Genomic DNA, 23,031 nt, shown 5'->3' on the forward strand with positions numbered 1-23,031 from the left:
TCTTGTACTCTATTATCTTCTTCAGCATTAATGATTAAAGAATAGGCCTGGTCCACCTGGATACTGGTCATTACTGGATAGGCCTGTCAAATCATCAAATGAACTGATTCTAAAAATCTTTGGTTTGCCACTAATAATTAGTGGCAAAGCAGACGCAGAGAGTTTTTTAGACTCTCCCTCAAGTTCATTTTTGACTTTTTGAGTCCTATAAGTAGACCAGTAAAGTATCCTTCAACTTCAACTTGGAGCGCTCAGCGCTTGACCATTGGACTAGAACAAGTCTATAAAATATGGGACGCTTCCTGTAAAATTATAATAACATGAAAGCTTAACACTTAAGTTAACAGTTATAGACTTATAGTTAGAAGTTTAGAACTATAGCCTAGTCTTGCATCTAGCCTGATCTGGGTAATGTAGGTATTCATAATTTTTTCACATATTGAATCACCCATGAACGTAATTACGTTATGATACCATATAGGCTATATAATAAGGGTGGAAAGATATAATTCTGAATGGCGAACAAGCCAATATCGACAACTTTTCCCATATTCCTTATGATAACAAAGCGTGTACAAACGTTAGGGCTTCAATTTATTATTGTATACAATACAACAGTTACAACTGAAACGGTCCCAGCTGCCAGCGCTGAAGTCCGCGTCCGCGACGAATAATGGACTGCTGGACATTAAAGTCGCTCAATGACTCGATCACCAGTAACAATTAATGTTAAGTTGTTAACATTTCTTAAAGCAAGTAATAACGAAATATATAATATCCATCTTGATCATCATAAAATGTTGCCTTACTGTCCATAAACCACAACATCTTTCCAATGGAGATCTTCTCACCGTCTACCTAGCATAGGTAAGGAAAGACTACGATCCTTCAAATTATTTATTGTCATAATACCATAAGTATATGGAAAAGCAAATTTATTAAAAATATTCCAATGATTAACCAAAGATGAATTTTCTGTAAGTAGGTCAAGAAAAAATAAAAATGAGTTGATGTAATACAATGTTTTAGGAATCGAATACCTAAGCTAACGATTCACAAAAATTGAGAATTTATCTACTGAGCCGCTAGAAATAGAAGACTCCTGTTTAACAGTTTTGCTAACGTAATTACACAAATAAAAGCTGCAGATTTTACACATTAACTGCAACTATGCAGAAGTATCAAGCAACGTTTAAAATGAAGCTTTAAAAATTAGGTTGGTGCATGAAATATCAATCAACCTAAAGTAGATGCAATGCCAGGGCTCGGTTTCTCGTAGGAAAAGGTTTTGTTTCAGTTTATCAATAAAAAACACCAATAAGTTCAGAGAACGAAAAAATTAACTAAGTAAGTCTCAAGTAACATAAAAAGGTATAATTTAACCAAAACAGGGACCTGAGAAACGTTTCTCAAAGTCTGAGAAGCTGCAAATGTAAATAAGAGATCACGCTGTGAGCGAGCGACGACGCACTTCATTAATGGGCCGAGTAACACATTCATACTTGCCGACAGGGTCGTTGTGAGGTAAACGTAAGTATAATTATTTTTGTGTAAAACGCTTACTTTCATCGAATACGCTTACACTTCGTGAAGAAACTTGTAACTGATATGTACCTTGATGACTTCACCATGAAGATTTAAGTTGATACAAAAACTTAGAAGAACAGTCAACTTTTCCAATAATTCACAATAATTAGGCATAGGAAACAAAGGTTTTTTACATCCATACAGCTGATTTTTGCCTCGAAAATGGAGATTTAGGTATACGTGTCTGCACAATATCTCTACCTATCATCGGTAAATTTTCACATGCATTCCCAATAAAGACTGACTCAGTTTCAACAACTTTTTTCAGTATTATCCGATATTAGGTATGCAGTGACGATTTATCGTTCCATGAAGAGTAACAGCAATCAGTTTTTCTTAACATACCCGGTCATGATGATGCGTCTGCTCTCCGGGTGGAGCATCCGGTGAAAGTCTTGATGCATCGGCTGGATCTCCTCGAGCAGACTCATCATCTAGCTCAAAATCACCCGAATTCAAAAGAGAGTCAACAAACTGACGATGTGGATGATCGTTCACTACAATATCCTCGAATGTCGAACAAATGATGCCGTTATTAGGGTCACGGCAAACGTTCTTGGAGAAATATCCGTTATGAGTATCCTGATTTGAGTGGTTCTCGCTGGCTGTGGACGCCCTGGCTGGCTGCCGTGGACATGATGAAGTGGTGGAGGTGCTTTGGAATGAAGTACCGATCGTTGTGGCAGACGAGGCTTGAGTAGTGGAGCTTGAGGCCAAGCTGTCAGTGCTTCGGTGAGCCACGACGGAGCCTCGAGTGTCAGCCGCAGATGACGACGTCACCAAAACAGGTTCATCTGAAAATTCCAAGTTATTAGAAGAACTGCAGGATGGCACATAGTAACTTGTTGGCAATAACTTAAAATAAGTAACAGTGTATCATAACAAAGGGCTAACCTCGCCATAAAAGCAAAGACGTTCAGAGGAGATTCACTTGGTCGGGAGTCGTGATCACGTCCCAAACCTAATGACAATTGAAACTGAACATAATTCCTACATTTAAAAATGTGTTTCATAAAATAACACAGATACACCATAAAAATATGTACTTTTTAAATTTTACTATAACACACCATGGCCAGTTGCTCGCACCAACACCATGTACAGAAATAACGTGAATTATCAGAGAAGCTGACACTACTAGGCAGCAGACGTGCATGCAAGAGTTCGCTATTAACGTAATGACAATACGTGTCCCTCACCGCTAGTTAGGTTGGTGGCGAGTGCCTCCGTCGCTGGCGGGAGGCGCGGCACAGCAGCGGTTGGGTCGTCGACGTAGTCGTTGTGCGGGTCTCCGGCGGCGTCGTGCGAGGCGTGGCCTGAGTTTTGTCTGCGAGCCTCACCAAGTCGGTGCTTTGATCGCGCTAAGAAATATACAATTATGTCAGCATCTCAAGTTGAGTTCATATTATTTGGTTAGTAGTAATATCATTAGTTTGTTCAAGTTGAACATAAACAGCATCTATAAAGCAAAGAAATTGAAAAGCAATTTTCAATATGAAAAGCAACCATAATTATGCGAGTATAAAGCACAATCGACCAAAAGACCGAAATTAACTCAGAATAGCTTGCTAACACCTGAAGAAAGAAGAAAATTTAAAATTATTGGCCAGCAATACATGCCAGTTAACATACGGAAAATACTTCACGAATACAATCTTCTACTAGTCGATCACGGTTCCGCATGCTTGGCAAAGTACGGAAAAGTGCAATAAATAAATTCCTACATCAACTTCAGCAATAAATTGGCATGTAATATTGTTGATCAATCTTAAAATTAGTTCCTTCTTCAGGTAAATGGATATTTTTCCAGCCCAATTGCTGTCCCGCATAGTTTATCCCTCTACCGCCTGACACGGTTAACAGGAGCAATATTGTCACGAGCATACTCCCCAAAAAAGGATACGTTCTAGTGAGCGCAAAATGATTTGCACTGATGGTTGCCGCCACGTACGACAACTTCAAATGTAAAATGTTCTCTGTTGCATACAAACGTCCTCAGGTTGCTACACTCAATAGTTTACGTATAATAAGTTGAAAGTTATGTTCCCGGAAAGTGACATACGGCTGTATAGGGTTCAGTATACAGTTGTACGCAGTCCGCATCAGCATTCGTCATGACGTCGCATGCATGAGAATGGCCGGACAAGTGTAAAAATTACCGTTGTAGAGTTCGGAAAGGCCACCCGCCCTATTTTGCTGTGTACCGTCACACTGAACAGACTTTGGAACTATAGGTAACAGCTCTGATGTCTTTGATCGACTTGACAACGCTTATAGTTCTTATCTATTTTAAATTGTAAATCGACAGTTTTCATTCATTGCTCTGCCCAGTTACCTGTCTATTAAGATATCAATCTCTTACATGTAAACGCAAAGTCACCTTTGAAAAAGCCTTTTAGCCGTGCAGCCACGCCATTATTTTGAGATGAGCCACCGCGAAGAATTACCGCATCCTGAACTCCATTCGCCTGTATGAGTTCAGGTTGAGAAGAGACGCTGTCCGGAGTCATAATTCTAGAATGAGGCGCCGTCACATGACGACGGGGCGAGCTCACTCGGTCACTGGACGAGACTTGAACTTCATCAGCGATGTTACCGCTGGCACCATTGGGCAGACTTCCGTTGCTAGCAGCTCCATGGTTTCTAATGTCATATCTCTCCACGTTGTTGCTGCCAGAGGTAACCGGGAACCGCAGTCTCTCGTGCGTTCTTGTGCTGCTTCCGCCAGAGGCAATAGAGGAGCCAAGAAACGTTGTGAGGGACGGCGTGGTAGTCCCAGCAGGGGAAGGTGAAATATCACGGGTAATATTAAGAGATACGGCAGAGTCACGGGTAGGCACGGTTTCCGTATTAGTAGCCAGCGTCGAGATACGTGAGCTTGGCCCGATGATGGGAGTAATCGGATTGGGAGATGATACAGCGGACGGTAAAGCATTACCATTAGGAAAGTTGCTCTTATCCATGCAAGTTGAGTACGTAGGCATTGTGACGGAACGAGTCATGGCGATGGATTCAAGTATTTCTGAAGGAAGCACAAAGGAGGAGGACTCCATGTAGGACTCGTGTAGCTCTGAGTCGGAGTGTGTCCGTGCAGACTCAGGAAAGGTGGTTGGGTAAGAGCGTCCTACCGTCCGCAGTTCTTCAAGGGTGAGATTAGCCGCGCTACTGATGGCGCGACTCTGGTGCATCATATTCAGAGAACCTGCAACAAAAAAATTTAGATTACTGTTATTCATTTATGTCATCAACATACGCAGAGAATATGAATGTAAAGTGAACCTAGGATGTATATAAAGGCCATGTTAGCATGGAAAATCAAACTGCAATGATCTCCTTCCACACGTTTCATCATCAACGTCTAAACTGTTCATTATCGGTCAAATCAGGCAAAGCAAATCCCATTGACAACAACTCACTGTTGAAGGTCGAGCCGTCTGATCGGGTCATGTCTAAATAACTAGAGTCCTGAGAATCAGTAACTTGCGACCGCGGGGTCCAAAGCAACTGGTTGTCATTCAAGGCACTGCCGTTGACGCTACTGAAACTCGGATCACAACACCATCTACTGGCACACGGGGTGGAGCTGGTGTGACCGTCGGAGTCGGGTCCTAAGTGGTTGGGTGACTCCAGGTTACTTTCAAGCAATTCTTCGGTTGGAAGAGGCGGCAGAGAGTCATGTGGGCTCCGGTAAGACGGCAAAGCAGCGGGACTATTTTCATAATTAAATCTATCTTCGTGGGTTGAAGAAATACGAGGAACTATCGAAGCGTCAGAGCAAACACTAATATTTGTAACTGACTCTTGCGTTGTAACCTTTGCAGAAACAGAACTACCAGAAAGTGAAGGTAGCTGAGAATTATTCGAAGAATTCGTAGGTGATGGTGCTCGCGCATTGCTATCTTCGTCCAAATTGCAATCGATGCTCTTGCTTCTGACTCCATCTAAGGGTTTAGTTTTAGTTTCCCTAGAATTAGACTCGTCTGATCGCTGTCTGCGGAAGACAACAGGCCTTGCACGAGGGCCTCCTAACGTGACCGATTGCATACTTTCTTCAAAGAGACCAGCGTGAAGCACAGGCCTCGGAAGAGACACCGTGTCATAATTGGCACCAATAGTGCGGTGCAATGGCAATTCTTTTCTGCTTTTTGCGCAAGTCTCGCGATCCGAATTATTTACGGCAGCATTTTTTAGAGCACGTTCCCCTGTTCCATAGGTGGCAGCGGCCTCACTTCTGGCAGTTGTTTTCGATTCAAAAACTCCTGTCGACTCATGGGCTCCATCTGACGAAGGAGAGCGACGGAGGACTTGATGTCCCTGGACTTGCTTCACATGACACCCAATTTTGTGCTCCTTTGATCCATCAACACAAGTTGTCACTTCTGAGATTGGCGTAGCTGAAGCGCAAACAGAAATAGTCGTGGAATTGACAGCCAAATCCAGACATTTTTTGGGATGTGAAGCACACAGTAAAGAGGGACTGCAAGTGAAGCGCGACCGCCTTGGGGAAGCAGCGTTGCAGGATAAGTCATGGCTGCGGTTGCTGCCTGTGGAGGAGGTCCTTGTGATATCCTTAGATCTCGGGGACTGGAGGCAGTCCGCAATGCCGGTACTGCAGCCAGTAGAGCTACGAGTGAAGCCCTCAGCTCTCGGAGAGTGGAGGCAGTCTGCCCTGGTGGCGCTGCAGTTCGAGAGCTCAGAGAGGTTCGGCGGAGCTTCGAAATCCGCCAGCGACTCGTCCGTTACCAGCAGCTAGTCAAACACAAGAAATGTTCAAGCATGGGTAAGTTACTATGAGTGGTGAGTGAGAGAGCTACTCATTAAAAAAATAGCAGCAAAATCATGGTATTATTTCGGAATTCACACACGTTTTTATGAATAATAAGCGAGTTTACATTCTCACTCATAGGAAAAATGATGCAAAATTGCTTGGTGATAGAAAGACAACAGAAAAAAAACACCCATTAAAATTATTTCCGAGCTACACAAAATTGCAGGCGATACTGAGCCCAATGATCGGCCCAGTATAGAAGTAAAGGAGCGTCAGGTGAGTGTGACTTCAAAAAAAATGAGGCGGTCTTTACAAATGTAGTAAACTATCGATCGACAGCCAGCTGTACAAAATCATCAACCAACAGATATCGAGTTCCCCCTAACCAACTAAATGAACTAATACTGAGCAACAGCTACCAGATCTCTCCGCATAATATATAGTATTGAGCAACAGCTGCCTGATATCTCCGATTAATATACATTGAGCACCAGCTACCTAATATCTTCAATTAACATAGGGCTTCGGCGCCATCACAACAAATGGGCAGCAGCAGGCGGCGTACATAGCGAGTCGCAATAACAAAGAGCAGATGACACGCACAGCGGGACGAACTTTTGCAGTTCGGGATGAATTCATCTCCTAAAGTGCCTTATAATTGATGGATCTCAAACCCCTCTCGTTGGAAAATTAAACATAAAAAGAAGACTACAAAATAAACCCAGATTTAAAGCCAGCGTTACTGGAGGGCGTACGGCAAGATATTCGAGCCTCTCAGCGAGATTGTCGTGGGCGTTGGCCTGGGCCAGCCTGTCAGGGGTGAGGCCATCGCAGTTGGGCAACCGCACGGCCTCCCGCCACCCCGGCACCGTCAGCAGCGCCGCCGTCAGCTCCAGCAGCCCGTGGTGCGCCGCGAAGTGGAGCCACGTCGGTAGATGACTTGGCGAGCGACAGTCTCCAGGTGCTGCGAACAAAGGAAAGTTTAATATTGAATGATTCGTTACATTTGTTTATGTAAAGAGGAGTTCAGGAGAGCTACGGCCATGATGGCCGCCTACAAATCGTATTCCCAGGATAGCCAGGTGAGTTTAGCATAGAAGCATCGCTATTTGGAGCGCAACGCTTCATAAAAAATTCATTACATTCTGTTTAGCGCAAGAAGATCTCACTTATATAACATTCCCCCCCCATACAACCGCCCTCTTCTCACTCGTCATTAAATCAGTAGGCGTTATTTTGGACACGTAGAGAAACAGGAAACTAAACCGCTAATGAATAACTGATTATATAAATAGAACTACAGGATCAACGCGGATAATAAGAACGCAATAAGAACCCGTACGCGGTTGTGCGCTGCTGCAGGAGAGGCGGGAGGGCGGCGGGAGGTGTGCTGCTAGTGGGGCGCCCGTGAAGGGCGGCAGACCGCGGCGCAGGCAGGAGGCAAGGTGCGCGTCTAGGCTCCTGGGGGCGACGCCCAGACTCTGCACGGAGGGGAGAGGAGTGAGCGTCACGAAGGGCTTGCCCGACACGAAGGGCTTGCCCGACACGAAGGGCTTGCTCGACACGAAGGGCTTGCTCGACACGAAGGGCTTGCTCGACACGAAGGGCTTGCTCGACACGAAGGGCTTGCTCGACACGAAGGGCTTGCTCGACAAGCACACAACACACCTGACTCATGACGTCAGCTGCACACAACACACCTGACTCATGACGTCAGCTGCACACAACACACCTGACTCATGACGTCAGCGCCGTCTGACAGCGTCAGCAGGAGGGCGGCGATGGTGTCTTGTCTGCTCTCGCATTTTATTTTACGGGCGCCGAGCGTCGCCCCCGGCAGCGCCAGCGTCACCTCCACCAGGCGAGACGTGCGCATCGCCTCGTCTGTGGGAGGAATAGGTCAGCTGCAAGGTCGCTCTTAAGGGAGGGCAACATTATTGTCTAGTGGCGTATGTCGCTAAATTTTTCTCATTTGAAATGCGGTGCTAAATTTCACCCAATTTACAAGCGGTCGACCACAGGGGCTCCGATATATATCATGACGGCAAATAATTATTTCTGAGCATCAAATAACTCCTGAGGAACCTCAGCCACTGACCTGGCATCCTGAAGGAGACGCAGTAGGGGTTGTGGTACTTCCAGTTGTGCACGCGCGTCGCTGTGACGCCTTCAAGCATCACATGGATCACAACGTCGTCCCTAGCGACGCCCTCCAGAGACACAAGCTCTCCCTGTCCCGCCCCTGAGTCTGAGTCCTCCACCAGCAGGTAGACCTGACGCTGGCTCTGTCAACGAGACGACGCGAGGAGTTACGGGTCCAACATAAACATAACATAATATAACATAACATGATCATAACATAGTTATGTCGGCGCTGAAGTGTAGGCCTGATGTGGCCTGTCGCCGATTCTTTTCCTTTTCGTGCCTTGTTCACAGAAGATCTAAACTCGTGTCATTTGACCGGATCTTTTCATGACTGACGATAGTTTGAAGTAGCTACTAGACTTCCACCGGGTTCGATAAGGAGCGAGGCATCGACATACAGAGACATGAGTGAACAATAGGCGACCGAGGCAATACAACAGAAGATGTTCGTGTTTACTCGCCGTCGGAATCAAGTTTAGCTGACATTAGCATGACGCTCCGAGTATGAACGCGTTCAAGAACAGACTAGATAAAGCTATGGAAAAATATATGTTCAGACTTGAAAGGCCTAGCACCATATCGAACCCGGTGGAAGTCTAGTAGCTATTGCAAACTATCGTCAGTTTTGAAATGATCCGGTCAAATGACACGATTTTAGATCTTCTGTGAACAAGTCACGAAAAGTACAAGAATCGGCGACAGGCCACATCAGGCCTACACTTCGGCGCCGACATCACTGCGTTATGTAATGTTATAACTTGCAGAATATTTAACATGAGGATACAACGCCATACAACTCACTAGTTGAGCAATACATTTACCGTCAAGACACGTTGCCTGAAGGCGTCTCAGAGGACGCGGTTCTCACCTCCGTCACCTTGGAGGGCGAGATCCTGAAGGCACCACGGGAAGGCTCCTCGCTGTACCCGCTGTACACGCGACTGCTGCACAGCACAGACAGCGCACGGCTCACCACAGCGGCGCACAGCCACACGCTGGGCTGTGCCACAGTCAGCAGTGGCCACTCTTGGAATGATATCAATGCTGCAAGATACAAGCCATTACCAATGTGCTGGTAACTCATGAGTGCTTAACATCGATGCGCACAGTAGCAATGTTCATGGAGTATATCAAAATACACGAGTATCATATACGGACAATTACGGCTAAGTCTTGACATTACAATGATAACATGGCTAACGCAATCGATAAATGTGTAATAAAGTTCGACGTATAACTTCTAAATGTAAACCAGAAACGCGGCTGTAGCAAACCATTAACGCGTGCGAATAATAGATTTAGTAAACCAGGACCGCGGATGCAGTAAAGCATTAACATTAACTGCGGATTACACGCTTCCTCCGAGCACTAGGAAGAGTACATCAGCAAGGAAGCTTCACCTCCAAGATGGCGGTCGTTGACGTGGTCGCAGGAGGTGCCGACGAGGAGGCCGAGTATTCGTCTGGGGACGAGCACGCAGCCGAGCTCCAGCTGCGGGTCGTTGACGTGGCTCAGGAAGCCAGGCGTCATCACCACGATCTACGGCAGCAATAATAACTCAATTATTGATGCAGGATAATGTATCAAAAACTTCTCTAGTTCCAGACGGATCAATGTATTACGGGACCAGTAATAACTCAAAATTTGATGCAGGATATTGTATTAAAAACTTCTCTCTAGTTCCAGACGGATCTATGTATCAATTTAATTCATAAAGTAAGTTTATAAGCTTGAAGGATGACGCACCTGTACCCTGGCGGAGTGCAGTCGCTGTGCTAGGATGGGAGGAACGCTGGGACCAAGGATACGCTCGACGTTGCGACACTCCACGCTTGATAAGTCGAAATTGAACAATTATAAGCACATTTATCTATGATATATTTAGAGCGTTTGTAATTATACATATCACGTATTAAGTGGAGGGGGTAAAAGAGGAGCTTCATTGTATGAATTCATCTATAAAAATCAACATCATAACGTGCTATACAGGCGACACAACAGGACGATATATATCAATGTATGTATCATAGAAGTAAGATATACAAACGATATATATCATAGAAGATACAAAATGCATAGTTTAAGGAGACAGCGAGAGGGGGCATTATGACAGCGGGAGAAATATAATAATAAAAAAACAAATATTACATAATTTCCACAAACCCAACTATGCCAAACTGAAAAAAAGAACAACAAACAGAACATGGAGAACTAGTAAACAATGAACATACGCGGCGTCGACGTACAGCTCGACGTACCTGGGGCGATGATGTATCTTCTGTCGACATGAACCAGCAACCGGAACCCACGTGAACCCGGTTTGTGGACCACTCGCCCCGCCGGTACAGGCGCTGCCACCACTCGCCCCGCCGGTACAGGCGCTGCCACCACTCGCCCCGCCGGTACAGGCGTCGTCCCCCAGGCGGTACGTGAGGGCGCTCGTCAGGAGGGAGGCAAGGTAGCGCGCCCACGGGGCGCCGTCGCTGGCGTGCAGGATAACAACCTCGCTGCAGGCGCCTCCTGTGGGACAACAAGAGATAACAGGATAACAACTTCGCAGCAGGAGCCTCCTGTGGGACAACAAGAGATAACAAGATTACAACTTCGCAGCAGGCGCCTCCTGTGGGACAACAAGAGATAACAGGATTACAACTTCGCAGCAGGCGCCTCCTGTAGGACAAGAGATAACAGGATTACAACTTCGCAGCAGGCGCCTCCTGTGGGACAACAAGAGATAACAAGATTACAACTTCGCTGCAAATGTCATCAACAGAACTACATAATTAATAGACGAGTATCGCACGTCATCTAATCACAAATCGGTTCCCAATTTTGTACGGTCATATGCTACAAACAGGTGGGGATTCCAAGTAAAACCAGACCCTGTCAAACCAACAAAAAATGCTGACTAATTACGTTTCAACTTCATTCAACCAACACCAGCACCGTAATATTTCACAATAAAAGCTGCTTCTGATGCTGAACTTTAAAATGACACGCGTCGCCGCCACGCTTCCAACATACGTTGAACTCGGGAGCTGAAGGAATGCAGTGCGGCAACGATCACGAGCGTCCCCTCCTATAAGTACGAGGGTATGTGACACTACAGGCTTCAGCCTAAGCTGTGTACACAGTACTTTTCTGTGTCTTTGCCGTTCTCAGATGATCAAAATAATATTTTTTGTCAACAAAAGGGACTTGGTCTCAATACAAGACAGATATAAACAGAAACATTAGAATCGCTTCACTCGACCACCTAACAACGTCTTTGTGTTCCCTCAGCACAGCGCAGTACAGTTAGGTGTTCCCTCAGCACAGCGCAGTACAGTTAGGTGTTCCCTCAGCACAGCGCAATACAGTTAGGTGTTCCCCTCAGCACAGCGCAGTACAGTTAGGTGTTCCCCTCAGCACAGTGCAACAGGTTACAAGAGACTCGGCAGTAGTGGGAAAAAACTCCGGTGTATGAAATCCATTGAAATTAAATTATAATTATTACTTATGTAGGATAATTTCAGGAATTTCCGCAGCATCAAATTTATTTTCGGCGCTGCGTTCCTCAAAGAGGAGAACTGCTCGGGATAATGTCAACCGGAGAGAACCTATCCCGATAAAACGAAAAGAAGAGTAGGTTCAGAGAACTATTCCCAAAGAAACGGAAATGAACGAATATTGAGAAAGCCCTGCCTGATAAAATGAAAATGGGAGAAGGTTCTGAAAAATCTTGCCGATAAGTTGAAACAAGAGGATGTTCAGAGTACTGTTGCCGATAGAACCGAAAGGATGCTTGCAGAAATGTTGTTGATAAAGTTAAAATAAAACGAAATTCGAGGAACAGTTTCTGATGGATGAGAAAGTAGAAGCTGTTCTTAGAACTGTTCATATAAGGTGATGAGCCGAGGGCAGGACAGGAAGGCTAAGTATAGGCACCACGTGAGGGTGCTCACTGCAGCTTCCGTCGCCACGCCTCTCTCAAGCCCCGCCTCCTCAGCTGCTCAGCAAAAATACGCCAAAATGTTCTGCCAAAAACTGTACAATTGTTGCTGCCTGATGCACCGCTAACAAGTCTTGACAGGCGTGGCATGTGGCCATTCAAACCCGACCAAAAGAGATGGAATTTAGGTAATATTTTTATTAAACAGGTCATGACTGGTATGCAACAACATTGCAAGGTATGCAGCAACATTGCAAGGTATGCAACAACATTGCAAGGTATGCAACAACATTGCAAGGTATGCAGCAACATTCCAAAGTAGGGCTATGTTTGCAGTTTATGCATGTGTACCCAAAATTAAGCTCAGTACGCGGAGTCAGAAAAACTCGGTAGATGAACAGTACAGTTCTAGCTAAGCTGAAAACCAAAAAGGAAGCCTACAAGCGTTATTTACAGATTCGTAGTGATGCTGATTATAACATATACACAAGAGCTCGAAATCAAGCTAAAAAACTGTCGCACCGCAGTTAAAAACTTTGAGAAAGATATTGCCTAAAATGCAAAAAAGAACCAGAAAGCCTTCTTTTTATACGATAGTTCGAAGTGCAAGACAACGATGGTATGTCTGATTTGAAAGTAGATCAACGAAAGATATCCTCTGATGAGGGCAAGGCTTACGTTTTTAATCAATCCTTTTGTAGCGTATTCACATATTAGGACTTAAACAGTATTCCCGCTATTGAGGAGCACCCAGTCGGCTAGAAGTTAACAAGTTTTGAAATTTAAGAAGAGGTTCTCACGCCTAGGTGCTCTGAATCAGGCCATGGGCCTATTTCTTCAGCGCCGACACCTATACTCTATTCTGAAACATAAAAAACTCTTGACATCACAACCGAGCTACGAGGAGAAGGCTCATAAAAGAAACGCCACAAACAGGGCCAGGCGTTTTGTTAGTGAACGGAATGCGTTTATGGGACCCGGAGGGGGGAGGGGGCCACATGTGGCACCCACACGGCCTCTGCTGCGGGGGAGGGGGCCACATGTGGCACCCTCGTCCCCCCACACACACGTCATCAACGGCGGCTCGCACCACGTCACTTCCGACCACGACACTATACCGTGCATGCACCAGCTCACCCAGACCTGTCATTGCTTTTCCCTCATTCATCTTAGATCCAAATTTACGATCATCTTTTCTCGGGAAATTTTGTGAAAGTTTTCCCTGAAAATTCGTGCGCGTTCAGGGTGAAAACAAGACCAAGGCTCGTTTCCACCCTGCATTCCTGCTGAGAACTGAACCAAGATTACATGCGATCATAATTTCCTGTTTCATATTATTGAGGTTAACGCATCTACACGCTAAAGGAAGGAAGAAATCCTTTATACAAATTCATTTGGCGTGAGTTTACGTAACATATTACGCGAGCGATACGAGTTGCAAGATCTTCATCATATTTCACGTTTAGCTAGCGAAGGTTCCTATTTTTACCCACTTGAACGCGCCAATATAAGCATAGGTTAGATAATAAATGTTGAAATTAAACATATATCGATTACCATCAATAATTAATGAATTACCGCGGCTCCGTGCCTGAAGGCACGGTCCCGAAGTAAGAGGTAAGCGGTAGAAACATGAGTAATTAAAAAATCAACATCTTGGACTACAAATCGCAATATCGGAATCAAGCACTGAATGCGAGCTAACACAAAACGATCAAGAGCAGCTATCTCAATCAATCATCACTTATGGAAAGATCGGGTTCCAAAGGCCGGATCCCTTGCGAATCAAGTCACGAAAAGTACAAGAATCGGCAACAGGCCATGGGCCTATTTCTTCAGTGCTGACACTTCTTTTCTATTCTATTCTAAGAGTTAAAGTACCGAGCGATGAATGAAGGCGTTACTGAGGCGACGTCAGTACCAGAATAATGCACAGCCTAGGTTGATATATGATGATATATGACGAGTGATAATGTTTCCATAGCCCGAGAGCGCAAGTCGACGCGACAAGAGCAAACGTCTCAAGCAATCGCGGCAACGTTGCGATGAAGACAAAACTGAAACGTAAGCACATTCCGAGCTGCGCACACACGTGCATGACACTCACGAGTGACGGTGTTACGTGTGGAGTGCCTCACTCGCAGCGACGTGCACGACACTCACGAGTGACGGTGTTACGTGTGGAGTGCCTCACTTGCAGCGACGTGCAGGACACTCACGNGAACGAAGTAGCGCGTGTACACAATAGGTTTCTTCAGTGATATCTTCATCAGAACGAAGTAGCGCGTGTACACAATAGGTTTCTTCAGTGATATCTTCATCAGAACGAAGTAGCGCGTGTACACAATAGGTTTCTTCAGTGATATCTTCATCAGAACGAAGTAGCGCGTGTACACAATAGGTTTCTTCAGTGATATCTTCATCAGAACGTACATGTGTTATCGGGGGTTGGGGGAGTTGTGGTTAGGTGCCTCAGAGGCCTATAGAGAGACGGGGGTTGGGGAGAAGCAATTCCCCACTTTTGGGGACATTCCGCTCGGCAGCCGCTCGTCATAGAGGAAAAAAAGATGTAAATGGATACGGAACTTGACGTGTAGATCAGCTTTGAATACACACATTTCTGCACATGTCCTTCACATGTCAAGAGCAGCTATACATGTAACGAAAGTAATCTTAGACCAACTTACAGTAATGGTAATGTAATGAGAGGATATAGCGTAGAATTAATTCGTATATTATTTTTTATGACTCGCGGCAGAATACACGTGGGTAAGAAACGTTCCGTTGTCACGTGTTGGCTTCAAGTTCAGCGTGGAGTTAGACAGCCTTACAAAGACCTGACCGTACGACCCAATTAAGGCATGCATTCACGAACTAGTGTTGAAAGAAGCACAATAATATTTTTAAAATGGTAAGAAACACAATAAGGCTCACACACAAATACCAGAACAAAACACGGTTAGATTCACGTAGGAATGACATAAGAAAAACAATTGCATTCACACATAAATGCCATAATGTTTAAGATAGGTCGGCTAGCCATACATTACTAATGGTCGTTTTGATTCAAGTTGATAATCAGGGAGAGGAATGTGGGGCGTGGCTGGGGAGGCAGGGGAGGAAGGAGGCTGGGGAGGCAGGGGAGGCTGGGGAGGCTGGGGAGGAAGGAGGCTGGGGCTGTCTCTTATACACATCTAGATGTGTATAAGAGACAGCCTCTGATGAGGGCAAGGCTTACGTTTTTAATCAATCCTTTTGTAGCGTATTCACATATTAGGACTTAAACAGTATTCCCGCTATTGAGGAGCACCCAGTCGGCTAGAAGTTAACAAGTTTTGAAATTTAAGAAGAGGTTCTCACGCCTAGGTGCTCTGAATCAGGCCATGGGCCTATTTCTTCAGCGCCGACACCTATACTCTATTCTGAAACATAAAAAACTCTTGACATCACAACCGAGCTACGAGGAGAAGGCTCATAAAAGAAACGCCACAAACAGGGCCAGGCGTTTTGTTAGTGAACGGAATGCGTTTATGGGACCCGGAGGGGGGAGGGGGCCACATGTGGCACCCACACGGCCTCTGCTGCGGGGGAGGGGGCCACATGTGGCACCCTCGTCCCCCCACACACACGTCATCAACGGCGGCTCGCACCACGTCACTTCCGACCACGACACTATACCGTGCATGCACCAGCTCACCCAGACCTGTCATTGCTTTTCCCTCATTCATCTTAGATCCAAATTTACGATCATCTTTTCTCGGGAAATTTTGTGAAAGTTTTCCCTGAAAATTCGTGCGCGTTCAGGGTGAAAACAAGACCAAGGCTCGTTTCCACCCTGCATTCCTGCTGAGAACTGAACCAAGATTACATGCGATCATAATTTCCTGTTTCATATTATTGAGGTTAACGCATCTACACGCTAAAGGAAGGAAGAAATCCTTTATACAAATTCATTTGGCGTGAGTTTACGTAACATATTACGCGAGCGATACGAGTTGCAAGATCTTCATCATATTTCACGTTTAGCTAGCGAAGGTTCCTATTTTTACCCACTTGAACGCGCCAATATAAGCATAGGTTAGATAATAAATGTTGAAATTANACTATGGGACTATGAATGCAACTATGGGACTATGAATGCAACTATGGGACTATGAATGCAACTACGGGACTATGAAGGCAACTACGGGACTATGAATGCAACTATGGGACTATGAATGCAACTATGGGACTATGCAGGCAACTATGGCACTTTGCAGGCAACTATGGGACTATGCACGCAACAATGCTACTATGAACGGACGTCTGTTGGACAATGCATTGGCACTGCAGGGCGCCGCTCAGCTGTCGGCCGCAGCAAACATTGCAGCTTTTGGCATAGAACAAGTGAAGTTTGATTTGGATACTAGGATACTGATGCGTTATGAGTACTAGGATACTGATGCGTTATGAGTACTAGGATACTGATGCGTTATGAGTACTAGGATACTGATGCGTTATGAGTACTAGGATACTGATGTAATACGTATACTAGGATACTGATGTAATATGTATACTAGGATACTGATGCGATACTAGTGCAAGGATACTAATACAATACGTGCACTAGGATACTTATGCGATACGTGTAATAGAATACTGATGCGATACGTGTAATAGAATACTGATGCGATACGTTTACTAAGATACTGATGCGATAAGTGTACTGGGATACTGAAACAAAACAAGGATATATGCTTAATAAACAATATGCATAATAAGCGTGCATGGCTGACGCTGACGTGAGATAACGGTGTTGGGCGAAGGCTAATAAGAGCTGATAGCTGGCGCTGAAAATAAAGCCCACTTACAGAGCACAAAAGCCCACTCACAAATCACAAAAGCCCACTCACAGATCACCTAAGCCCACTCACAAATCACATAAGCCCACTCACAAATCACCTAAGCCCACTCACAAATCACCTATGTCCACTCACAAATCACCTAAGCCCACTCACAAATCACCTATGCCCACTCACAAATCACCTATGCCCACTCACAAATCACAAAAGCCCACTCACAAATCACCTAAGCCCACTCACAACACACATAAGCCCACTCACAAATCACCTATGCCCACTCACAAATCACATAAGCCCACTCACAAATCACCTAAGCCCACTCACAAATCACCTATGTCCAATCATAAATCACATAAGCCCACTCACAAATCACCTATAAGCCCACTCACAAATCACCTCAGTCCACTCACAGATCACCTCAGCCCACTCACAGATCACCTCAGCCCACTCACAGATCACCTCAGCCCACTCACAGATCACCTCAGCCCACTCACAGATCACCTCAGCCCACTCACAAATTATACTAATGGCCTACAAGGATCTCACCCGGGGTCGCCTAATAAAACCCTGCTGCTCTTAGATGCAACAAAAAACTTATATACTACATATGCAGGAACCATCTTGCCATAGGTATATATTATATAGGGTACATAATGTGAATGCACTTGAGATTTACTGCTTGTGGCCGAAGAACTAAATAGACCATTTCGTCTCATTTTAGAGCTCAGGGTTACAGTAGCGCATTTATCAGCAATAAACTGTACGAGAATAGAGCCTTTTATGACATTTTTCCATGAGATGATATATAAATGAATACTCTTATTTTAGTCATGTAAATGAGAATTTTTGATTGGTTACAATCGGACATAGATCACATAATAAAGACAAGAATATAAGAGAACAACACAGCTCATAATATGATGTGGAAATTTACTTACCCATCTTCTTGAAAGTTTTCATTCGTTTCTTCTTGCTGAGCCACTCGCTCTTCTTCTGCCAATCGGCCAAGTTGGTTCTCATATTTCGTATTATTTTTCTGTCTCTATCGGAAACTCCGCTCTCGGAGTCCAGAGTAAACAGACGCGGCAACAACAGACTGCTGAACTCACCGGGCTCAAATTCGGCAGGCTGAGGCATAGCCAGCTGAGCCCCATCCCTGGACACCAGTCTTGGATATCTTTCGTTCATTGCTGAGTCGAGGTGTTGGCCGGCCAAGTCTCGGTACGTGAATGTTCTAGGTAATTGTGTTGGCGATTGTGTATTATCGCAACGCAAAACTGGCATCGATCCATCGTTAGCGCACAGGACGTAAAGATCGTTAGAAAACCCAGTGGGATTCACACCACTTGACATGTTTTCGGTTGGAACAGATGGTCGTTGATAATTAACAATTTTAGGCTTGACAAAAGATGCCCTGGCGGTGTAGCTCTGACTATAGATGTCTGCTGGAGAAGAGCTCTGCGACTCTGCTGGTCTCACGCTACTTGCCGTCTGACTGCATATCGCTCGCTCCAGTTCATCGTCATCCGTATCAGTTGTGTCCACATCAGCGACCGCCTTGTGTAACCCGTTAGTCCTGACGCTATCTCCGAGATGCGTCCCTGATGCCGACTGCCCTGAAGACCTCGGTACATTAGCCGCTACGTTGGCAAGAGAAAAAGCCGTTGACTCATCGTAAGAGGCTGATGTTTTCAGTTCGCAATCCGTAGCGTTGGCAGTAAAATTTTGCTGATGTATATCATTAGAAGATGTCACAGAGCAGCCAGCAAGATGTGATGACGATGGGTCATTAGACATTTCCGAGGTGCATTCAGCAGTAGTGGAGTCAGGGATGAGAGTAACTCGGTTAGAAGAATCTGCAGGTCTTGGTACATCAAGTGGCGCATTAACCAAGATTTCTCTGCGGTCGCTGCTAAGAGGTTTAACCACAATGTCCTTAACTTCATAAACGACAGCGTTGCGCATAGAATTCGAGGTCGATAATTGTTCGCGTCCAAAATCAATCTGTGATTCAATATTTATGTTCGTGATATCAGCATTAGGCCGAGTGGCCAATTTACTGATGGATTCTTTGATTCCAGCGATAGTGACCTCCTGACTTATCACGTTACTATCAGATAAAGGTTCCACGCCAGAGCCAGCATTCGTTTCGTCCTTTATGAAATGATAAACAATAGACGAATTCTCATTTTGAAATGCAGCAACTAATCTGTTCATAGGCATTTTATTTTCTGAGCACTGATCTGATTGGTGAGATTTATCTTGGCCTACCTCTGAAATTCTAGTAGAATTATAATCATTTTCAATAAGATTTTCACATGACATACGCCCGTCTCCATTTCCGTTCATAATTTGATCGACTTTCTCTTGCACTCGTGTTCCCAATTTGATTTCGCGTTCCTGATCTGCTGGCTCTGAAAGTTCAGTAGGACTAAGAAGGTGCAGCCAGCAGTGAGGCACGCTGACGCCATTCGCAATTAGTCCTAAATTAGGTTTAGACGAAGAAGAAAAATCGTCACTTGCATTTACGACCAGCGGATAGCCCATATTGTGGGCGGACGTAACTCGTAAATTCTTTGCCTCAGTCGAGGTGCCGCTAGCGCAGTTGAAAAGATTGACTCCGGCCTCAGGACGCAAACATGAAGTGTTGTCAGGACAGCCATGGAAGAGATTCTCAACGACACGCACGTCGCTTTGGTCCTCCTCATGGACTGACGAAGTCATCCATGCAAGATTGCAGTACTCGACCTTGGAAGAAGCTATGCATTTGATTCTATCATCAGAAACGTGACTATTCTGTCCTACCATGGTGCCATCGCTTGCTATGGAGAGGTTGTCGGAAAATGATTCCAGAATTGAGTTTGTGAGGTTCATGTCTATTTGATTCGAGTAAATGTCTACAGATGATGCTCGGGACATTGTGTCTGAGGAAGGGGACAAGTTCAAACATTTAGAACTTCTGTGAGGATCCTCATTGCTGGCTCTGTAATTCTCCTCTAGGTTGGCTGCGATGTCAGCTGGAGGAAGGTCATCAAACTTCCACGAAATTCCTGAGACGGCGCGCGGCGATAACGTGAAGCTAGCTCGTTGTGGTGCGCATAGAGTTTCAGTCGAGCGAAGATTTGGATCGAGATGTTCGTTACAATCCAAACTGCTGTTGTCTCGCGTGCATGTTTCTGGGGTCTCCACTGCGCTGGGCAACAAAGTCGGCTTCAGGTCAGTGGTGGAATTGGATTCTTTCCCTTTCTTCCTAAGCCAAGAACCGAAAAGGCTGCTGGTTGAAGAACTTTTCTTCTTCGCGGGCTTTGACTCTGAAGGAATTTCTCGGCTGTTTGAATGGACATTATTTACGAAAATTGCTTGGTTAAGAACATCGACTGAATTCTTGCTTAACTGATCACTTTCAGTGGCACAATTATTTGGAAGCACTTCGTCTTTTTCTTTATTTCTAATCTTGAGCACCCTACTCAGCGAAGTTCTTTTAGAAGGAACTGGACCAGTCTTATGTTTGAGAACTGGCAGTTTACTGGGCGATGCTTTCTTACTAAACCCTTGACGACTGGCGGTAATGTTTTCACGACAGATAGGTTGAAGAGGCGCACTGTGATCGTTCACTGAAGTAAAGGATGCAGGGAGCAGCGTAGTCAGGGCAGCTGCATCAGCGGGCAAACACTCGGGCTTCTCACAAGAGGCGGAAGCTGGCAGGTTGTAATACACACCAGGGCCTTGCTTGCCCACAACCTCAGTCGGCTCAAGCCTACTTGATGCCATTGGCAATCACAAAATAAATGCAGTAGATTATTTCACGCCTTTATGGCTCAATTTTACTCTGAGAACACTATTTGATAAAAGTTAATGAATTGACACTAGCAACTAAAATGACAGAGAAATTTCTTAAAAACATCCCGATGAAGTTCAATGCGTAATAGTCAGTAATGAATTTACGACTACGCAAGTTAATTAAGTAAGTTAATATTCCCTATAACAATCCTATGGCTAGATTCTATAAAAATCTGAACACAACTATGCCATATCCACTAGTGTACTATTTAACTGACTTATTCCTTAACAAGCGCGTGGTGGCACCTTGGAATGTGGAAACTCAAACCGACGGTCGTAAATCAAATTTAATATTCGATAGGACATGAACGCGCAAATGACAGCATGGTTGAACTATACTAGTTACCATTAATGAAAGCGTCCGTCTTAAACACCTACAAGTCAAAAAGATTCACTGTTATTGTCACTAAGTAGTTTTGAGGTACCAAACAAAAAAGTGTAAACATTCTTTAAAATTTGGTTAATATGGTATTATTGCAGATTAACTACATCCAAAAAAAAGGGTGTTTTTTTTTTAATTATATATTTTTTGGGGATGGTTCGCCCAGGTTCCTTTTAGATCAAAATGCTATCTAAAAAAAGGAACTTGGCTGACTTAACCCAACCTAAGAGCTTTTTGTAAAATTTCGATGAACAATCCGACCCTTTATATAAAGGTGAGTTGGTAACGTAAGTTACGTAACCCCCATGTTAGTAAATAAAGGTGAGTGGGTAACGTAAGTTACGTAACCCCCATGTTAGTAAATAAAGGTGAGTGGGTAACGTAAGTTACGTAACCCCCATGTTAGTAAGTCGCGAAAAAAATCGGTTTTCCGATGCCGACCGCCAAAAATGGATTTCAGATTCGTAATCTACACCCCAAAAAACATATAATTAAAAAAAAACACCCTTTTTTTGGATGTAGTTAATCTGCAATAATACCGTTAATATGACCAAATTGTTAGGTTTATCAACAATAATACGTAATTAGGAAATAAAACTGGCCTCTTAGTAAAAACGGTTTTGCAGATCACAGTCCCTTTGTCAATAGGTAGTACGAAACAAATTTATAAAAAAAATTATGCAAGGCGTAGAAATAAGCGGCAGAATATTCGGCACATCCAAACTAGGGCTAGCATAATCACTGATGCAGAAATTAAGAATTCACGCATTGGAACCTCTTGCTCTTGCAGTTTCATAACTCACCCGTTGAAACCCGCCTGCAGTTACAAAACGAATTTGACGGGAGCTCGGGACGACTTGAAACGGCCGTAAATGTTAATATTTTGACCCATCCACTTAAAATTTTGAAGAAGTCAAACAACAAAGGCATAAAAGTCAACAATTTTGTTATTACAGACAGCTGCGAAGACGGCAACTAAATAAGTTTTTGAGAAACGACGCCGAAACTGAGAAACGAACGTGATCTTGACTCGTACCTACCTATGTTGTAAGTCGTAACACTAACAGTTTATTGTAGCTGGCATCAACACGCATTAAAAAGATAAATACAAAATTTCCTTCTAAATTTGTAAAGTTGCAAATTGTTCAAAACTTTATAATTTCCCTTCATCATAAAAGAATTTCTAAAACGTTCTCCTACTACAGCGACGCACAGAGGCCACGAATTGATTCAAACAGCACTGCCACACCTTCACACACACGTGTTCACTCGGCTACTGACAACTGACAAGATCTGAGACTGAAACAAACGTGAGTTTCGAGAATTCGAGTTATATATAGTCTATAATTAAAAACTCGAAGCTGTTATCATTTTTCAATAATAACGTATGGTCAATTATATTATGACAAAGTTTTTTTTTCGTAAGATCATGAAAAATCATAAGGAGCTGATATATTTTTTTTCCTTTTTTCGTTCGTGATTTGCGGGAGCCTATGAAGATTAGTCCAATACGGGCGGCCCTCTGATGAACATTTGA

The 23,031-nt window shown here is 44.3% G+C and overlaps 1 protein-coding gene across 1 annotated transcript; it reads right to left on the reverse strand.

Moving 5' to 3' along the window:
• Window positions 1-935: 935 nt before the first annotated feature.
• LOC108674844 lies at window positions 936-21,145 on the reverse strand. Its single transcript, XM_047882685.1, has 13 exons — window positions 18,211-21,145; window positions 10,759-11,020; window positions 10,247-10,331; window positions 9,901-10,039; window positions 9,369-9,544; window positions 8,454-8,640; window positions 8,088-8,239; window positions 7,698-7,836; window positions 7,111-7,319; window positions 5,004-6,336; window positions 3,968-4,789; window positions 2,787-2,948; window positions 936-2,381 (listed from the first exon to the last, which is right to left on the reverse strand). Exons 1-13 carry the CDS (start codon window positions 21,041-21,043, stop codon window positions 1,924-1,926), a joined length of 6,957 nt encoding a protein of 2,318 aa, XP_047738641.1. The 5' UTR covers window positions 21,044-21,145; the 3' UTR covers window positions 936-1,923.
• Between the last annotated feature and the right edge of the window lie 1,886 nt (window positions 21,146-23,031).

This window comes from Hyalella azteca, unplaced genomic scaffold (genome assembly GCF_000764305.2).
Source record: "Hyalella azteca isolate HAZT.00-mixed unplaced genomic scaffold, Hazt_2.0.2 contig111, whole genome shotgun sequence".
Taxonomy (NCBI): domain Eukaryota; kingdom Metazoa; phylum Arthropoda; class Malacostraca; order Amphipoda; family Hyalellidae; genus Hyalella; species Hyalella azteca.

Coding starts and splice junctions, on each gene's coding strand:
- LOC108674844 (XM_047882685.1), bottom strand. CDS start 21,043: ATGGCATCAAGTAGGCTTGAGCCGACTGAGGTTGTGGGCAAGCAAGGC. Junction 8,240..8,453: donor CGTCTCCTTCAGGATGCCAG/GTCAGTGGCTGA, acceptor TTCCTCCCACAG/ACGAGGCGATGCGCACGTCT. Junction 7,320..7,697: donor CTGCAGCAGCGCACAACCGC/GTACGGGTTCTT, acceptor CTTTGTTCGCAG/CACCTGGAGACTGTCGCTCG.